At 45.0% G+C, this 18,928-nt stretch overlaps 1 protein-coding gene across 1 annotated transcript in view; it reads right to left on the bottom strand.

The window, feature by feature from the left end:
• Positions 1 to 18,928, bottom strand: part of csmd2 (CUB and Sushi multiple domains 2) — a 776,204-nt gene that overhangs the window by 270,837 nt on the left and 486,439 nt on the right. Inside the window, exons 22-26 of the mRNA XM_045695078.1 lie at positions 17,611 to 17,799; positions 14,056 to 14,225; positions 6,167 to 6,323; positions 4,900 to 5,091; positions 756 to 882 (exon numbers count right to left, since the gene is read on the bottom strand). Coding sequence (XP_045551034.1) covers positions 756 to 882; positions 4,900 to 5,091; positions 6,167 to 6,323; positions 14,056 to 14,225; positions 17,611 to 17,799 — 835 coding nt within the window. The remainder of the gene's footprint in view (positions 1 to 755; positions 883 to 4,899; positions 5,092 to 6,166; positions 6,324 to 14,055; positions 14,226 to 17,610; positions 17,800 to 18,928) is intronic.

Here is an 18,928-nt window from a genome sequence, read left to right as displayed (position 1 = left end):
TGAATGTACTGATCCCATGGAGGAGGAGGAGGAGGAGGAGGGGAACTGAGTGAATGTACTGATCCCATGGAGGAAGAGGAGGAGGAGGAGGGGAACTGAGTGAATGTACTGATCCCATGGAGGAAGAGGGGAACTGAGTTAATGTACTGATCCCATGGAGGAAGAGAGGAACTGAGTTAATGTACTGATCCCATGGAGGAAGAGGAGGAGAACTGAGTTGATGTACTGATCCCATGGAGGAAGAGGAGGAGGAGGAGGGGAACTGAGTGAATGTACTGATCCCATGGAGGAGGAGGAGAACTGAGTTGATGTACTGATCCCATGGAGGAGGAGGGGAACTGAGTGAATGTACTGATCCCATGGAGGAGGAGGAGGAGGAGAACTGAGTGAATGTACTGATCCCATGGAGGAAGAGGGGAACTGAGTGAATGTACTGATCCCATGGAGGAAGAGGAGGAGGAGGAGGAGAACTGAGTTAATGTACTGACCCCATGGAGGAAGAGGAGGAGGAGAACTGAGTTAATGTACTGACCCCATGGAGGAAGAGGAGGAGGAGGAGGAGAACTGAGTTAATGTACTGACCCCATGGAGGAAGAGGAGGAGGAGAACTGAGTTAATGTACTGACCCCATGGAGGAAGAGGAGGAGAACTGAGTTAATGTACTGACCCCATGGAGGAAGAGAAGGATGACTGAGTTAATGTACTGACCCGATGGAGGAAGAGGAGGAGGAGGATGACTGAGTTAAGGTACTGACCCGATGGTGCTTCCTGGTGCCGCTTCGATGCTCCAGACACAGTGCAGGTTATGTTCATATGGAGCTGGGTAACCTGGAGACAATATTCGACCTGTAGGCTCATCCTTGATGGTTCCTCCACACTCCGCTAGAGAGAGAGAGAGAGAGAGACAGAGACAGAGAGTAGAGTGGAGGAGACACATAGAGAGAGAGATTGCACAGAGTGGAGGAGAAAGAGTAGAGTGGAGGAGAGTCGAGGAGATACAGAGAGAGAGAGAGAGAGAGGAGAGTGGAGGAGAGAGAGAGAGAGAGACAGAGCGAGAGAGACAGAGAGAGACAGAGCGAGAGAGACAGAGAGAGAGAGAGGAGAATGGAGGAGACAGAGAGAGAGATGGAGAGAGAGGGAAAGAGGGAGAGAGACAGAGAGAGAGAGAGAGAGAGAGAGAAGGAAGTAAGATAGTGATATTATTTTATTATACTACCGTGAATTGATGTGCTACTTTTTAAGTTAAAAGCTTATTTTAGTTTTAGCCTTAAAGAAAAATTCAATAAATGAATGTTATTGTATGATTCATCATTTCATTTTGTCTTCCATCTCATGTTATATATTTAGAGGGAGAGTGAAGTGACAGTAGGGTGAACACATATTCAATAGGACTGTGTGCACACGTTTAGTCCTTGATCTTATTTTGGCTGATTATAACGAGGCTACAGATGGAAATAAAAAACAAAACCTACGTCAGTGAGATGAAGTCCAGTCCTCCTAGTGGGACGAGGATTAAACTAGGTGAAACAAAGTGTTATGTTCGGGACAAATCCAATACAACACATCACCGAGTACCACTCTCCACATTATCTAGCATAGTGGTGGCTGCATCATGTTATGAGGTATGCTTGTCATCGTTATTAAGGACTGGAGAGTTTTTCAGGATAAAAAAAGAAATTACAAATCCTTTATTATTGGTTTCAATCAATGATTTTCAATCAGTGTGTGTGATGACCGTTTTGAGTTTTGTGTTTAGAGTTTTGAAACATGTCCACAAGGTTCTGAAATTAGTGCCAAAGTGATTGTAAAAAATATTTATATTGCTGCTGTTGGATGGTGGTACTGGGATATGAAGGGGAATATATAATTTATCCTGTTGGATGGTGGTACTGGGATATGAAGGGGAATATATAATTTATCCTGTTGGATGGTGGTACTGGGATATGAAGGGGAATATATAATTTATCCTGTTGGATGGTGGTACTGGGATATGAAGGGGAATATATAATTTATCCTGTTGGATGGTGGTACTGGGATATGAAGGGGAATATATAATTTATCCTGTTGGATGGTAGTACTGGGATATGAAGGGGAATATATAATTTATCCTGTTGGATGGTGGTACTGGGATATGAAGGGGAATGGCAGGCTTGTCATGTTTTAAGACACAACTCACATGTTGTCAGGTTAGGATGGTCAGGGTGTGTGTGTGCTGTGTGTGTGTGCATGTGTGTGTGTCTGTGTGTGTGTGTGTGTCTGTGTGTGTGTGTGTGTGTGTGTGTGTGTGTGTGTGTGTGTGTGTATGTGTGTGTGTGTCTGTGTGTGTGTGTGTGTGTGTGTGTGTGCATGTGTGTGTGTGTGTGTGTGTCTGTGTGTGTGTGTGTGCGTTTGGATGTAAGGGGTAGTAGAAGTGACAGGTCTAGTTTCACGGCTCAATAAGCAGTGAATCCTTCAGAGCCCTGAGTTTAAACACAACAATACATGAACATCCTGATACACTATCTTGTTGATGAATTGTCATTGGAGACAGCAATGTGCAGCATCTCCCAGTAAGCCAGGTCTGAAGTTACAACGAGAGACAAACCAACAGACACACACAGATACACACACAGACGCACAGACACACACACACACACACACACACACACACACAGACACACACACACACACACACAGACATAAAGACACACACACACACACACACACACACACACACACACACACACACACACACACACACACACACACACACACACACACACACAGAGACACACACACCCCTGACTGTAGTGACCTCCAAGAAATAGAGAATGAAATTCATTTGATCCTCTATTGCCCTTTCTACCACAACATACACTTGCTCTTATTCCAGAAAGACCAGCAGAAATACCCTGGTATTATGTAGCCATGAGGAGACAGACCACCAGATATACCCTGGTATTATGTAGCCATGAGGAGACAGACCACCGGATATACCCTGGTATTATGTAGCCATGAGGAGACAGACCACCGGATATACCCTGGTATTATGTAGCCATGAGGAGACAGACCACCAGATATACCCTGGTATTATGTAGCCATGAGGAGACAGACCACCAGATATACCCTGGTATTATGTAGCCATGAGGAGACAGACCACCAGATATACCCTGGTATTATGTAGCCATGAGGAGACAGACCACCAGATATACCCTGGTATTATGTAGCCATGAGGAGACAGACCACCAGATATACCCTGGTATTATGTAGCCATGAGGAGACAGACCACCAGATATACCCTGGTATTATGTAGCTGAGCACTCTCTCTCTCTCTCTCTCTCTCTCTCCCTCGCTATGTCTCTCTCTCTCTCTCTGTCTCTCTCTTTGTGTGTGTCTCTCTCTCGCTATGTCTCTCGCTTTGTCTCTCGCTATGTCTCTCTCTATGTCTCTCGCTTTGTCTCTCGCTATGTCTCTCTCTATGTCTCTCTCTCTCTCAACTCTGATCATATCTGCTGTCAAAGCACAAAACCATGGCTACCCAACTAACAATTCCTGGGAGAGAGAATGTAAAGTTACCCGTAATGTTCCTGTAATGTTTGAGTGTCCAGTTTTTCCGTTAGTAACGGAAACATTCTATGTTAGCGAAAACCTTCTGAGAACATTTTGATGTGCAAGTTAGAAAAACATTCCCTTAACGTCAAACAGAACATATCTGTTCTGTTCTCAGAATACAAGATATTCACGTTCTAGACAAATTTTGTGATAGACCATCTACGTTTCCATATTTCTGTGGGTTAGGAGAATATTGCATCAATGTTCAATCAAACATAAAGAGAACGAAATATACATTTTTTTTTTATGTTCTAGGCACGTTTCATGGGAAGTTTGCAAGAACATTTCTGTTCACCAGTTGTCAGGATGACGCTTGACGTCCTAAATACCACGCCTCGTTACTGAGCCAATCAAGGCCCTGATTGGTGAACCACAGATCCATTCATAGTTCAATAGTGAAGACATCAAAACTATTGTCACATTCGTCGTAGTGAACAGACCAAGGCGCAGCGGGTATAGTGCGAATCTTAACTTGTATTTTTTTTTAGAGAACATTTAAACAAAAATAAACAAACAACGACAAAACGGTTCCGTAAGGTACGAAGACTAAAACGGAAAACAACTACCCACAAAACCCAAAGGAAAACAGGCTGCCTAAGTATGGCTTCCAATCAGAGACAACGAAAGACACCTGCCTCTGATTGGAAACCATACTCGGCCAAATCTGGAAAACGAAACATAGAAAATGAAAACTTGAACACATTCCCCTAGAAACAAACAACCCCCCCCTGCCACGCCCCCGCCACGCCCCCTACCACGCCCCTACCACGCCCCCTGCCACGCCCCCCGCCACGCCCCCTGTCACGCCCCCTGCCACGCCCTGACCATTCCACTATGGCAAAATGACCCTTTTCACTGGTCAGGACGTGACAACTATGAAATAACACATATGGAATCATGTAGTATCCAAAAAAGTGTTAAACAAACCAGAATATATTTTATATTTGAGATTCTTCAGAATTATTCTTTAAACTGATATGTTTTTTCCCAAGTTGCTACGTGTGGGCAAGGCCATATGCAAAATAGGTAAACTGGGAAATGACTAAATCGTTAATGAGACGGGAGAATGGAGTAGGATGGTACTCTAAAATACTGATCTTAGGTCAGATGGTAGCTTTAAAACTTAAGTTAGTTTCCTGGTTGCCCCCCATAATGGAAGGTTATATGATTTTCTGATTGCTTGCACACACACACACACACACACACACACACACACACACACACACACACACACACACACACACACACACACACACACACACACACACACACACACACACACACAGACACACAGACATACAAACTCACCGACACATAAGGGCAGGGGGCTGTCCCAGGCTCTCCTCTCCCCCCTCAAACAGGTCAGGATCTGGGGTCCCTTCAAGGTGTATCCAGGGTCACAGCTATAGCACACGGTGCTGCCGGCGAAGTGACCCTTATCTTCACTCTTATAACCAAACTGAGGAACACCCGGGTCCTCACACTTCAACAGCTCAAAACCTGCAGGACGGAGGGATAAAGAGAGAGGATGGAGGGACAATGAGAGAGGACAGAGGGACAATGAGAGAGGACGGAGGGATAAAGAGAGAGGATGGAGGAATAAAGAGAGAGGATGGAGGGATAACGAGAGAGGACGGAGGGATAACGAGAGAGGACGGAGGGACAATGAGAGAGGACGGAGGGATAAAAGAGAGAGGACGGAGGGATAAAGAGAGAGGACGGAGGGATAAAGAGAGAGGACGGAGGGATAAAGAGAGAGGACGGAGGGATAAAAGAGAGAGGACGGAGGGATAAATGAGAGAGGACGGAGGGATAAAGAGAGAGGACGGAGGGATAAAGAGAGAGGATGGAGGGATAAAGAGAGAGGACGGAGGGATAACGAGAGAGGACGGAGGGATAAAGAGAGAGGACGGAGGGATAAAGAGAGAGGACGGAGGGATAACGAGAGAGGACGGAGGGATAAAGAGAGAGGATGGAGGGATAAAGAGAGAGGACGGAGGGACAACGAGAGAGGACGGAGGGATAACGAGAGAGGACGGAGGGACAATGAGAGAGGACGGAGGGATAAAAGAGAGAGGACGGAGGGATAAAAGAGAGAGGACGGAGGGATAAAGAGAGAGGACGGAGGGATAAAGAGAGAGGACGGAGGGATAAAGAGAGAGGACGGAGGGATAAAAGAGAGAGGATGGAGGGATAAAGAGAGAGGACGGAGGGATAAAGAGAGAGGACGGAGGGATAAAAGAGAGAGGACGGAGTGATAACGAGAGAGGACGGAGGGATAACGAGAGAGGACGGAGTGATAAAGAGAGAGGACGGAGGGACAAAGAGAGAGGACGGAGGGATAAAAGAGAGAGGACGGAGGGATAAAAGAGAGAGGACAGAGGGATAAAGGACATGAGGAGATGGATGAAAGGTCGGGCAGAGAAACAAAAGAGTTTGAGCTATAGAATATATATATAACGGCCCAGCTATTCTGCTTCATAGTATTCATACTACACCATAGTCTACACCTGCTGTTGCTTTGGACACTGCCTGTTATTGGTCGACAGCTGAGGGCAAGGGCTATGTTACTCACTGGTAAAGTGTAGCTCAAAGCCCTTGCTGGTGTTCTCTGCGTTGCTGATGAACTCCAGCCACATGGAGCTGGATGTAGAGTTCAGAGTGTTGTCCTGCAGCTCAGTCCCAGAGAAAACACCCAACAGACGAGCCTGGTTACTACTGCCATCAAACACCTACAGAGAGAGATGAGGAGACAGAAAGAGGGAAACGGAGAGAGAGAGAGAGAGAGAGAGAGAGAGAGAGAGAGAGAGAGAGAGAGAGAGAGAGACAGAGAGACAGAGAGAGAGACAGAGACAGAGAGAGAGAGACAGCGAGATACAGAGACAGAGAGAGAGAGAGAGAGAGAGAGAGACAGCGAGACAGACAGAGAGAGAGAGACAGAAAGAGAAAGAGAGAGACAGAGAGAGAGAGACAGAAAGAGACAGAGACAGAGAGAAAGAGAGAGAGAGAGAGAGAGAGAGAGAGAGAGAGAGACAGAAAGAGAAAGAGAGAGAGAGAGAGACAGAGAGAGACAGAAAGAGAAAGAGACAGAGAGAGAGAGAGAGAAGTCATGCAGAAGAACAGCTCCTGACTTGTTATAACTTTTTGGTTGTTAAGAGCGAGATTAACACGACTAAATTAGCAAAAAATGTATAGGTAATCAAATTGTACAACTGAAGATCAACACAGGAGGAAAAGATTGACAGAGAGTGAGTTAAAAGACCAATCTTCATCGTGGTAGCTAGCCAAATTCAAATCTGTCAGCTAGCTTATCGTCTAGCTCTAACCGTTTACTGGTGGTAACCATAGCAACATGGCCACTGAGGCAGCGCTAGCAGCGACAGCAACGGCAGAGACTGAGAGATTTTCGCCGTTGTTTTTGAATACCCAGCAGAAATCAAATCAGAGAAGGGAAGAATCAACTTTAAACACAGAATTCTGAGGGAGAACCCAGAAACTTTGTTCGCCGACTGCTCACAAAACGGGACTGTTACAAACCTGTTATTTTACACAGACCACACTACTGCCTGGCATACAGCTGTAACCAGGCATTTCAGCTATACCACGAAGAAAGGCATCTGCAAGGGAAGGCAAATCCACATTTTTGAGGACAGCGATAAGGACCAGGAAAACAGGTTTCTGACGGTAAACATGTATCAGAACGGCACTATCATGGTCCAGGGCAGTGAGGCTGCACTCAGCTCTGTTGTGCAGGACTTCCCCACTCTAAGGAAGATAGCAGAAAGCAAAAAAGAAAAGGACAGCACCCCGACCTCTCCCCTCACCTCAGGCACCCCAACAGCAGGACTATCCTCCCCCCTGCCTGCCTACAACCACCAGAGCCAAGACCACACTACTATCAGCCTGTTGAGAGACAGGCTGGCTGTGTTAGAGGTATGGGTTACTGAGCTGAAGGAGCAGCCCCCCAGCTACACCACCACCAGCCCAGACACAGAGCTTCTACAGGACCAGATCAACCAGTGCAGGACCCAGCTGAAGAACTCTGTCCAGGAGCTGAGAGAGAGCCTTACCACAGCTCTTGAGGAGGTAAAGGCCACCATGAGGAGAGAGCTAGTGCAGGTAAAGGAGGAGATGGCAAAGGAGTTGTCTGTCATCAAGAGGGTGCTACAGCACAGAGAACAGACTGTAGAGACTCCCAGAGAGAAGCTGCAGCCCCTCACCACCCCTAACAACCCCACTGACCCACCTTTACCCACAATCCCCCCCATACCGACAACACTCTACCCACACCCCCAGTCAACAAAGAGGCCCAAATAGAGACCCCTACTACAGAGAGAAGCTCTCTGCCCCCCTGACACACCCCCACACCCCCTCCATGTACACAGGCCCTGTGTACTCCAGCCCCAGACCGTAAACACACTAATCTGGCAAAACCCTCTGAGGTGGCCATCCTCATTGACTCAAATGGGAAATTCATCCAAGAAGATAAACTCTTCCCCCAACACAAGGTGTGCAAAATATGGTGCCCAAAAACACAGGATGCACTCCACATCCTGTCCCAGCCTGACTTTGGCACACCAGGCCACATTATTATTCACACCGGCACCAACAACCTGCGAGAGGAACAGGAGAGAGTAGGCAGCCTGGTCAACAGAGTAGCAGAGAGGGCCTCTGAGTTGTTCCCCAACTCCCACATCACCATCTCCACTCTGCTGCCCCGCAAAGACTTTCATCCCCGTACTATTCAGAAAGTCAACGCTGACATCACCAGAGGGTGTGGCCTACTCCCGAACGTACACGTTGCTCACCACCCAACAATCACCCCAGAGCATCTACACGACCACTCCCACCTGAGGAAGCAGACAGTAGGGATGTTTGCCAAGTCTCTAAAGGACGTGGCACTTGGTAGACAAACACCCCATGCTGTACTGGACAGAGGAGCACCCAGAGACCCCTACCAGACCACTGCACCACCAAGGAGCCCCAGGCCCCTTCAACGCCACACCAGACCCAGTGCACCCCACAGGCCCCACCCACCCCCAGAGCATCACCACTTCCATCGGCTTAGCCAGACCAGACCGGGCCCAGCCTATTATCCCGCACCAGACCACCACCCCTACCCGACCAGAGAGGAAGTCCCACGGCCCAGACCTGGCCCCCTCCACCTCACAGGGCCCAACAGCAGGACCAGCGCAGCTACGCGGAGGTCGTCAGAGGACAGGAGAACCCTGTAGGATTAAGTGAGATTAAACAGCTCCTCCAATACATCTGCACTAAACTGCACTAAACACACACGGACGCATACACACACACACACACACACCTATTGTACTAGAATTTACTTGTTCAATGAATAGGAATATTTAACAGAATAACAGAATAAATGTTAGCTGATATCCTGTTTATCTCACTCTTAACAACGTATTAGTTAATAGTTACTGTGTTTCTGACTGCTATTCTTTCTTTTTGCAACATGAAATCACTATCAGTTAGCATGTGGAACATCCAGGGCCTAAACTCATCAACCTTTGGTCTGAAGAGTTTAGCACTGGAGTTCAACAAAAATCTTAAAGATGTTGATGTCATCATTCTGCAGGAGACATGGTGTAAGGCTGACGTTGTCACTCACTGTCCCACAGGCTACAGAGAGGTCATTGTGCCGTCACAGAAACACAGCTCTGTCAATAGAGGCAGAGACTCTGGAGGATTGATCATTTGGTACAAATCCGAACTACAAAATCTAATTGATCCCCTCAAAATTGGCAAATACCACATTTGGTTAAAACTAAAAAAGAACTTGTACTGACAGAAAAGATGTGTTCCTTTGTGCAATATATATCCCCCCTCAGAATCCCCATATTACTCAGAGGAGATCTTCCCCACCCTTGAGGAAGAGACGTGCCATTTCCAGGCCCAGGGAAATGTGCTCATCTGTGGGGACACAAATGCGCGCACAGGAACACTACCTGATCTAACGAGCACACGAGGGGACAGCTTTATTACAGGCCATACTGTTTCTAACTGTCTTAATCTCCCCCATAGAAACAACAGTGACAGCACCGTCAACAAAAACGGAAGGGATCTTTTGCAGCTCTGTAGAAGCCTGGGTCTGTACTTTGTCAATGGTAGGTTACGGGGGGGACTCTTTGGGGAGATTCACCTACTGCTCACCTCTTGGCCACAGTACAGTAGACTATATGATCACAGACATGGACCCTTTCTCTCTCAGCTCATTCACTGTCAAGCCACTAACACCTCTGTCTGATCACAGCCAAATTACGTTGTTCCTCAAAAGAACAGACATGGAAACAACCACACATTCACAGCCCAGTAAGCTGTACAACATCAGAAATTCATACAGATGGGCCCAAAACAGCACAGAAGAATACCAGAAAGCAACCTGGAACCAAAATATCCAAACACTCTTAGATAACTTTCTGGATACCACATTCACTCACAGTAAAGAAGGCATCAATCTAGCAGTACGAAACATCAACTATATATTCAGGCAAACGGCAAAAGAAGCACAATTGAAATTGATAAAAAACAAAACTAAAAAAATCGCAGATGACAACTGGTTTGATGCAGATTGTAAAATTATAAGGAAAAACCTTAGAACACTATCCAACCAAAAGCACAGAGACCCAAATAATGGTGAACTACGCCTTCATTACTGTGAGACTTTAAAACTCTATAAACGTACACTCAGAACCAAAAAAGCACAGTACAACAGCAAGCAGCTGACACTAATTGAGGAGTCCATAAACACAAACAACTTTTGGCAAAATTGGAAAAAACTAAAAAAATCTAAACAAGAGGAATTAGCGATACAAAATGGTGACGTATGGACGACCCATTTCAAAACACTCTACAACACCGTTCAAATTGACACAAACGCAGAACAACGCCAAATCCATGAGAAGTTGAATGGATTAGAAAAAGCTATAAAGGACAATCAAAACCCATTGGACTCCCCAATTACTGACCAGGAGCTCTATAAGAAACTTCAGGCCCTCAGATTTAAAAAAGCATGCGGACCTGATGGCATCCTAAATGAGATGCTCAAACTCACTAGTGCAAAATTTCAATTGGCTATATTAAAACTGTTTAATTTGATCCTGAGTGTAGGTTATTTCCCTGACATCTGGAATCAAGGACTCATAACCCCAATCTTTAAGAACGGAGACAAATTTGACCCTAACAATTACAGAGGCATTTGTGTGAACAGTAACCTGGGGAAGGTTTTCTGTAGTATCATCAATGTAAGAGTTCTAAACTTCCTTAATAAGCACAATGTCTTGAGTAAAAGCCAAATTGGATTTATACCAAAACATCGCACAACTGATCATATTTACACCTTACACACCCTGATAGATAAACATGTCCACCAAAATAATACCAAAATATACGCTTGCTTTATCGACTTCCAAAAAGCATTTGATTCTATTTGGCATACAGGACTGTTCTACAAAGTTATTGAAAGTGGTGTAGGGGGAAAACATATGACATAATTAAATCAATGTATACTGGCAATACGTGCAGCATTAAAATTGGTAAGAAAAGAACAGAATTCTTTAACCAGGGGCGGGGCCTTCGTCAGGGTTGCAATCTGAGCCCTGCACTATTCAATATTTACATTAACGAATTGGCCACTATTCTAGAAAAATCCTCAGCCCCTGGTGTTAGTCTCCACAATTCAGAAGTTAAATGCCTACTCTTCGCAGATGACCTATGCCTGATGTCACCCACAGCACCTGGCCTACAGCAGAGCCTGGACCTGCTAGAGCAGTACTGCCAGACCTGGGCCCTGGCAGTAAACCCCAAAAAGACTAAAATAATGATTTTCCAGAGAAGATCCAGATCTCAGGGAATTAGACCAAAGTTCTCAATTGGTACAAAATATATAGAGTACTGTACACACTACAATTACTTAGGTTTAAAAATAAGCTCAACTGGACACCTTAATGAGGCAGTGAATGAACTGAGAGAGAAAGCACGCAGGGCATTCTACGCCATTAAAAAGCAAATTCAAATTGAAATACCTATTAAAATTTGGCTAAAACTAATTGAATATGTCATTGAACCAATTGCACTTTATGGCAGCGAGGTGTGGGGTCCACTTGCAAAACAAGATTTCATCAAATGGGACAAACACCCCATTGAAACCCTACATGCAGAGTTCTGTAAGATTCTCCCTACGTGTCCAGAGGAAAACTACAAACAATGCATGCAGGGCAGAATTAGGCCAATATCCACTAATAATAAAAACTCAAAAAAGAGCAATTAAGTTTTGGAAACATCTAAAATACAGTGACCCCCTCTCATATCATTACCAAGCCCTGCAATGCCAAGAGGTGAGCAAAGAAAAGAGTCCCCTCATCCAGCTGGTCCTGGGGCTGAGTTCACTAACCTGTTCTACTAAAACACTGAAGCCTCAGGACCAGAACATCCAATCAATCAGAATAAACCAAATTACAACACAGTCAAAACAAAACTACATTGCTTATTGGGAAACACAAGCACAAACACAAAGCAAAATGCAGTGCTATCTGGCCCTAAATCGACAGTACACTATGGCTAAATATTTGACCATGGTTACTGATCAAAACCTTAGAAAAACCTTGACAAAGTACAGGCTCAGTGAGCACAGCCTTGCCATTGAAAAGGGTAGACACAGGAAAACCTGGCTCCCTGTAGAGGAAAGGCTGTGCAACCACTGCACCACAGCAGAACCTGAGACGGAGCTACATTTCCTGACAAAATGTCAAAAATATAAAACAATTAGAGAGTGTCATTTCCCCAAATTTGAAACCCTTATTCAAGGTTTCAAAGACCTCTCTGATGAGGATAGGCTACCCGTCCTGTTGGGGGAGGACGCAGAGAGCTGTGGGTTGGCAGCGCACTACATTGCTGCCTGCCATAAGTTGAGGGACAGTGTCTGACAGACCAATAAACCTGCACATGTCCTCTACTGTATGATTATTGTTATTGTTCAATGTGTTGGTTATTTTGACCCTTGGTTATTGTTGTTACTGTTGTCCCGTTGACAATATTTGATTCTCATTTTTATTTATTTTTATATTGTAAATATCCAAAATAAGCTTTGGCAATATGTATATTGTTACGTCATGCCAATAAAGCGAATTGAATTGAATTGAATTGAATTGAGAGAGAGAGAGAGAGAGAGACAGAGAGAGAGAGAGAGAGATCATCAGTTGTCTCCTTCCAGAGCCATTAAACTCTGTAACTGTTTTAAAGTCATCATTGTACTCATGGTGAAATCCCTGAGCGGTTTCCTTCCTCTCCAGCAACTGGTTGAGGAAGGACGCCTGTACCTTTGCACCATGCTCAAAAGGATATTTAATGCTTTTGCCTGCTTATCCATCTACAGTACCAATAGGTGCCCTTCTTTGTGAACTGTAGGTCTTTGTGGTTGGATCTGTGCTTAAAATTCACTGCTTGACTTAGGGACGTTTCAGATAATTAATTGTATGTGTGGGGTACAGAGATGGGGTAGTAATTTTTTTATTTTTTTTAAAAGCTATTATGGCACACATAGTGATTCCATTCAGCTTATTATAAACACATGTTTGCTACTGAACTTACTGCCTAAGACATTTCAGCTTTTTATATTTAATACATTTGTAAACATTTCTAAAAACGTCATTCCGCTTTGACATTATGGGGTAATGTGCCAGTGACACATAATCCATGTTGAATTCAGGCTGTAACACAACAAAATGTGGAAAAATTCAAGGTGTGTGAATACTTTCTGAAGGCACTGTATCCTGTATATAAATGATAAATCCTTGACTCCCTCCCTCCCCCCTCTCTCTCTCCTTCTCCCTCCCTCCCTCCCTCCCTCCCTCCCTCACCCCTCTCTCTCTCCTTCTCCCTCCCTCCCTCCCTCCCTCACCCCTCTCTCTCTCCTTCTCCCTCCCTCCCTCCCTCCCTCCCTCCATCCCTCCCTCACCCCTCTCTCTCTCCTTCTCCCTCCCTCCCTCCCTCCCTCCCTCTCTCTCTCCTTCTCCCTCCCTCCCTCCCTCCCTCCCTCCCTCTCTCCTCCCTCCCTCCCTCCCTCCCTCACCCCTCTCTCTCTCCTTCTCCCTCCCTCCCTCCCTCACCCCTCTCTCTCTCCTTCTCCCTCCCTCCCTCCCTCCCTCCCTCCTCCCTCCCTCCCTCCCTCCTCCTCCCTCCCTCCCTTCCTCTCTCTCTCTCTCTCTCTCTCCCTCCCTCCCTCCCTCCCTCCTCCCTCCCTCCTCCCTCCCACCCTCACCTCTCACTCTCTCTCCCCTCCCTCCCTCCCTCCCTCCGTCCGTCCCACAAACATACCCTAAGAGGTTTCCGCACTAAGCTTATGCCATATGCGAGCATGCAAACAAACCCAAACACACACACACACACACACAAACTCAAACACACACACACACACAAACTCTCTCTCTACTCCCCCCCTCCCCTCACTTTGAGCATGTCGTCGTCCTCTAGTCTGAAGTCTCGTGCTCGGAGCTGGATGCCCTTGCCTGGCTGGGTCTGTATAGAGTAGATACACTCGTGGTGGTTCCCATAGTAACCTGGGTAGTTTGGAGACAGCAGCACTCCCTGCATGCCAGTCACAGATGATCCACACTCAGCTAGGAGAGAGAGGGGGAGAGAGAGGGGGAGAGAGAGGGGGGGAGGGAGAGGGGGAGAGAGTGGGGGGGGGAGAGGGGGAGAGGGGGAGAGACAGAGAGAGAGAGAGAGAGAGGGGGGAGAGAGGGAGGAGAGAGAGAGAGAGAGGGAGAGAGGGGGAGAGCGGGAGGGAGAGGGAGAGAGGGGGAGGGAGAGAGAGAGAGGGGGAGGGAGAGAAGGGGAGGGAGAGAGAGAGAGGGAGGGAGAGGGAGAGAATGAGAGAGAGAGAGAGAGAGAGAGAGAGAGGGGAGGGAGAGAGGGGGAGGGAGGGAGAGAGAGAGAGACAGAGAGAGAGAGAGAGAGAGAGACAGAGAGAGACAGAGAGAGAGAGAGAGACAGAGAGAGACAGAGAGAGAGAGAAAAAGGGGTCACACATCACACATCAATATAATCCAGTATATGTACTTAAACCTGCTTCTCTGGAGACATGCAGGGGGGAGGATAATGTAGGAGAGACGAGAACTGGTGACCTCTGACTGGATGGAGTTCAACCTATCTGTGATCCTTTCTACACTTTTACAGTATTTTGATCTGTCAAATAGAAACACAAATAGAAACTGACTGCAGACAGAAAACCACTCAAATCCAGTGCCATTAAAAGGACAACAGAAAACCGTCCAACCAGCCGGCAACTCATATTCATGTAGATGCCTGACCCAGTTTCTCCCAAACATAGAAAAAGCAGAAGACCAGATAACAGAAAATAAAAAATAAAAAATTCAACTGGAACGTCAAAATTTCAACGTTTAGACAAATTACTTTCTAAAGTTGGTCCCTGCGAGCCATTTCATACTATAATTGGAGGAGATCTGGCCTCTGAGATACACTTTATATACACACAGCAGTATGTGGACACCGTGCAATCTCCATAGACAAACATTGGCAGTAGAATGACCTTACTGAATCGCTCAGTGATTTTCAACGTGACACTGTCCATTGCGTTGCCTCCTTTCCCAACAGGTCAGTTTGTAAAATTCCTGCCCTGCTAGAACTGCCCTGGTCAACTGTAAGTGCTGTTACTGTGAAGTGGAAACGTCTAGGAGCAACAACGGCTCAGCCGCGAAGTGGTAGGCCACACAAGCTCACAGAACGGGACCGCCGAGTGCTGAAGCGTGTAATAAGTAAAAATTGTCTGTCCTCGGCTGCAACCCTCACTACCGAGTTCCAAACTGCCTCTGGAAGCAACGTCAGCACAATAACTGTTTGTCAGGAGCTTCATGAAATGGGTTTCCATGGCCGAGCAGCAGCACACAAGCCTAAGATAACCATGCGCAATGCCAAGCGTTGGCTGGAGTGGTGTAAAGCTCGCCGCCATTGGAATCTGGAACAGTGGAAAAACGTTCTCTGGAGTGATGAATCACGCTTCACCATCTGGCAGTCCGACGGACAAATCTGGGTTTGGCGGATGCCAAGAGAACCCTACCTGCCCGAATACATAGTGCCAACTGTAAAGTTTGGTGGAGGAGGAATAATGGTCTGGGGCTGTAGGTATGTCATGGTTCAGGCCCCTTAGTTCCTGTGAATGCAAATCTTAACGCTACAGCTTACAATGATATTCTAGACGATTCTGTGCTTCCAACTTTGTGGCAACAGTTTGGGGAAGGCCCTTTCCTGTTTCTGCGTGACAACGCCAAGAGGACATCTAGTGGAACGTCTTCTCAGAAGAGCGGAGGCTGTTATAGCAGCAAAGGAGGGAACAACTCCATATTAATGCCCATGATTTTGTAATGAGATGTTCGACCAGTTGGTGTCCACATACTTTTGGTCATGTAGTGTATTTCTCTATTTCAATGTAACAGTTTAAGCCTTTTTTCCTCTTGGTATTATTCCACTGGTTCTCCAGTTAGGGGCTCATTTTAACACTACATTACCATTGAATTTTAATCTGGATCTCGAAGCAAGTTCCACTGCTGACTATCATTCCTCCTGTCTAATAAGGAACTGATTTAGAATGGGACACCAAGTGGGTGGATTTAATTATCAAGTAGAAAAGAAAAACAGCAGTTCTCTGGACATCATTCGGTGAGATTTGAGTACCCCTACTCATAAAATATGCTGTTTTTTTGTTCTTGTTGTGGCACTGGACTTTTGTAGAACTCACTCATTCTAACCATTTAATCCACTCTCTATTTCTCTATAATACATTGTCTATATCTCTATAATACACTTTCTATATCACCATCATCCACTTTATATATCACCATAATCCAATCTATATATCTCCATAATCCAATCTATATATCTCTATAATCCACATTATATACCATCATAATCCACTCTATATATCACCATAATCCACTCTATATATCACCATAATCCACTCTCTATATCTCCATAATCCACTCTCTATATCTCCATAATCCACTCTCTATATATCCATAATCTACTCTCTATATCTCCATAATCCACTCTCTATATCTCCATAATCCACTCTATATATCTCCATAATCCACTCTCTATATCTCCATAATCCACTCTCTATATCTTCATAATCCACTCTCTATATCGCCATAATCCACTCTCTATATCTCCATAATCCACTCTATATATCACCATAATCCACTCTCTATATCTCCATAATCCACTCTCTATATCTCCATAATCCACTCTCTATATATCCATAATCTACTCTCTATGTCTCCATAATCCACTCTCTATATCTCCATAATCCACTCTCTATATCTTCTTAATCCACTCTCTATATCTTCTTAATCCACTCTCTATATATCCATAATCCACTCTCTATATCTCCATAATCCAATTTATATATGTCCATAATCCACTCTCTATATCTCCATAATCCAATTTATATATGTCCATAATCCACTATCTATATCTCCATAATCCACTCTCTATATCTCCATAATCCACTCTCTATATCTCCATAATCCACTCTCTATATCTCCATAATCCACTCTCTATATCTCCATAATCCACTCTCTATATCTCCATAATCCAATTTATATATGTCCATAATCCACTCTCTATATCTTCTTAATCCACTCTATATATCTCCATAATCCACTCTCTATATCTCCATAATCCACTCTCTGTATCTCCATAATCCAGCCTGATGAGTAGTACTCTCTGGTGCGGTATGGGATTGTACACGTGGTTGAAGGGGAAGTGTATGATAGTGTGTATCAGGGTACGTGGCGGTATATAACGTTGAATTGAAGGTTGTGGGAAGGTTTTGCAGGACAGTCTTCTGGATGGATGTAAGTGAACATGAGGTGTGTATAAATTGATGTACTGTACATGATTGGGCGAGGTGTCGATGATGTGAGGTCGGTTGGGGGGGGGGTGGGGGGGGTGAACAAAGCCAAATTAAATCATGTGACCACCTACCAACACACCTTGGCAGAGGGGAGCTCCACACCCTCCTCCGCCCACCAAGACACGTCACCCTCGCCGGCCCCTCCAGACGGTAACCAGGGAAACAGGAGAAGATGAGCACGTCTCCCACCCCAAACTGTAACCCTTTACGGGTACTGTAGGGAGGAACGCCCGGGTCTTCACAAGGTTCCAGGTCATACTCTGGAGGAGAGGAGAGGAGAGGAGAGGAGAGGAGAGGATGAGGAGAAAGGGATATTTCATTAGTGAGGATGACAACTTCATATTTGTTTTTTGCGGATACCCATAATACATTGCAATAGGATTTGTTGTAGTTGATCCATGATCACCGAAACAGTCAGCTGTACCGTCTATTTACAGTGAGCTCCAAAAGTATTGGGACAGTGATTTGTTGTTTTGGATCTGTACTCCAGCACTTTGGATTTTGATACGGTTGACTGTCATCTTTAATTTGAGGGTAATTTCATCCCTATCGGGTGAACCGTTAAGAAATGAAAACACTTTTTTTGCACATAGTCTTTTAAAATGGGGGGTACTAAATGTATTGGGACAAATTCACTTCTTCTGTGTGTATTAAAGTAGTAAAAAGTTCAGTATATGGTCCTATATTCATAGCACGCAATGATTACATCAAGCTTGTGACTCTACAAACTTGTTGGTTTCATTTGATGTTTGTTTTGGTTGTGTTACAGATTATTTGGTGCCCAATAGAAATGAATGGTAAATAATATATTGTGTCATTTTGGAGTCACTTTTATTGTTCAATAAGAATATAATATGTTTCTAAAGTTATGTCAGCTGTTATGACATATTATGACATGGTTATGACATGGTTATGACACTGGTTGTCAAGTGTTCCTATATATGCTGTTCTTATGTAATAAAAGTGACTCCAAAATGACACAATACATTATTTTCCATTAATTTCTATCGGGCACAAAATAATCTGAAACACAACCAAAACAAACTGCAGATGCATCCGACAAGTTTGTAAAGTCACAATTGTGACGCAATCATTATGTGCCTGAGTACAGAGCCAACTCAACAACAACAACAAAAACGTGTTACTGTCTCAATATTTTCAGAGCTCACTTTAGCTCAGTTTCAATGGTAGCCTGTCTTCCTATCTGGCTCATTGAAACTAGTCTGGTACCAGATCAGTGTGTGCTGTGTGACTCATATGGTCATTGTGGCATGACAACAACCACAAGACAAAAAAAACCAAAACAGATCTGGGAACAAGATAGTTTCATGTTCCTTCTAGACGAATAGGGAGGCACACAAATACACACAGACACTCATATTCGTTTTT

This window comes from Salmo salar, chromosome ssa14 (genome assembly GCF_905237065.1).
Source record: "Salmo salar chromosome ssa14, Ssal_v3.1, whole genome shotgun sequence".
Classification (NCBI taxonomy): Eukaryota; Metazoa; Chordata; class Actinopteri; order Salmoniformes; family Salmonidae; genus Salmo; species Salmo salar.
This window is presented reverse-complemented; position numbering and strand designations above follow the sequence as displayed.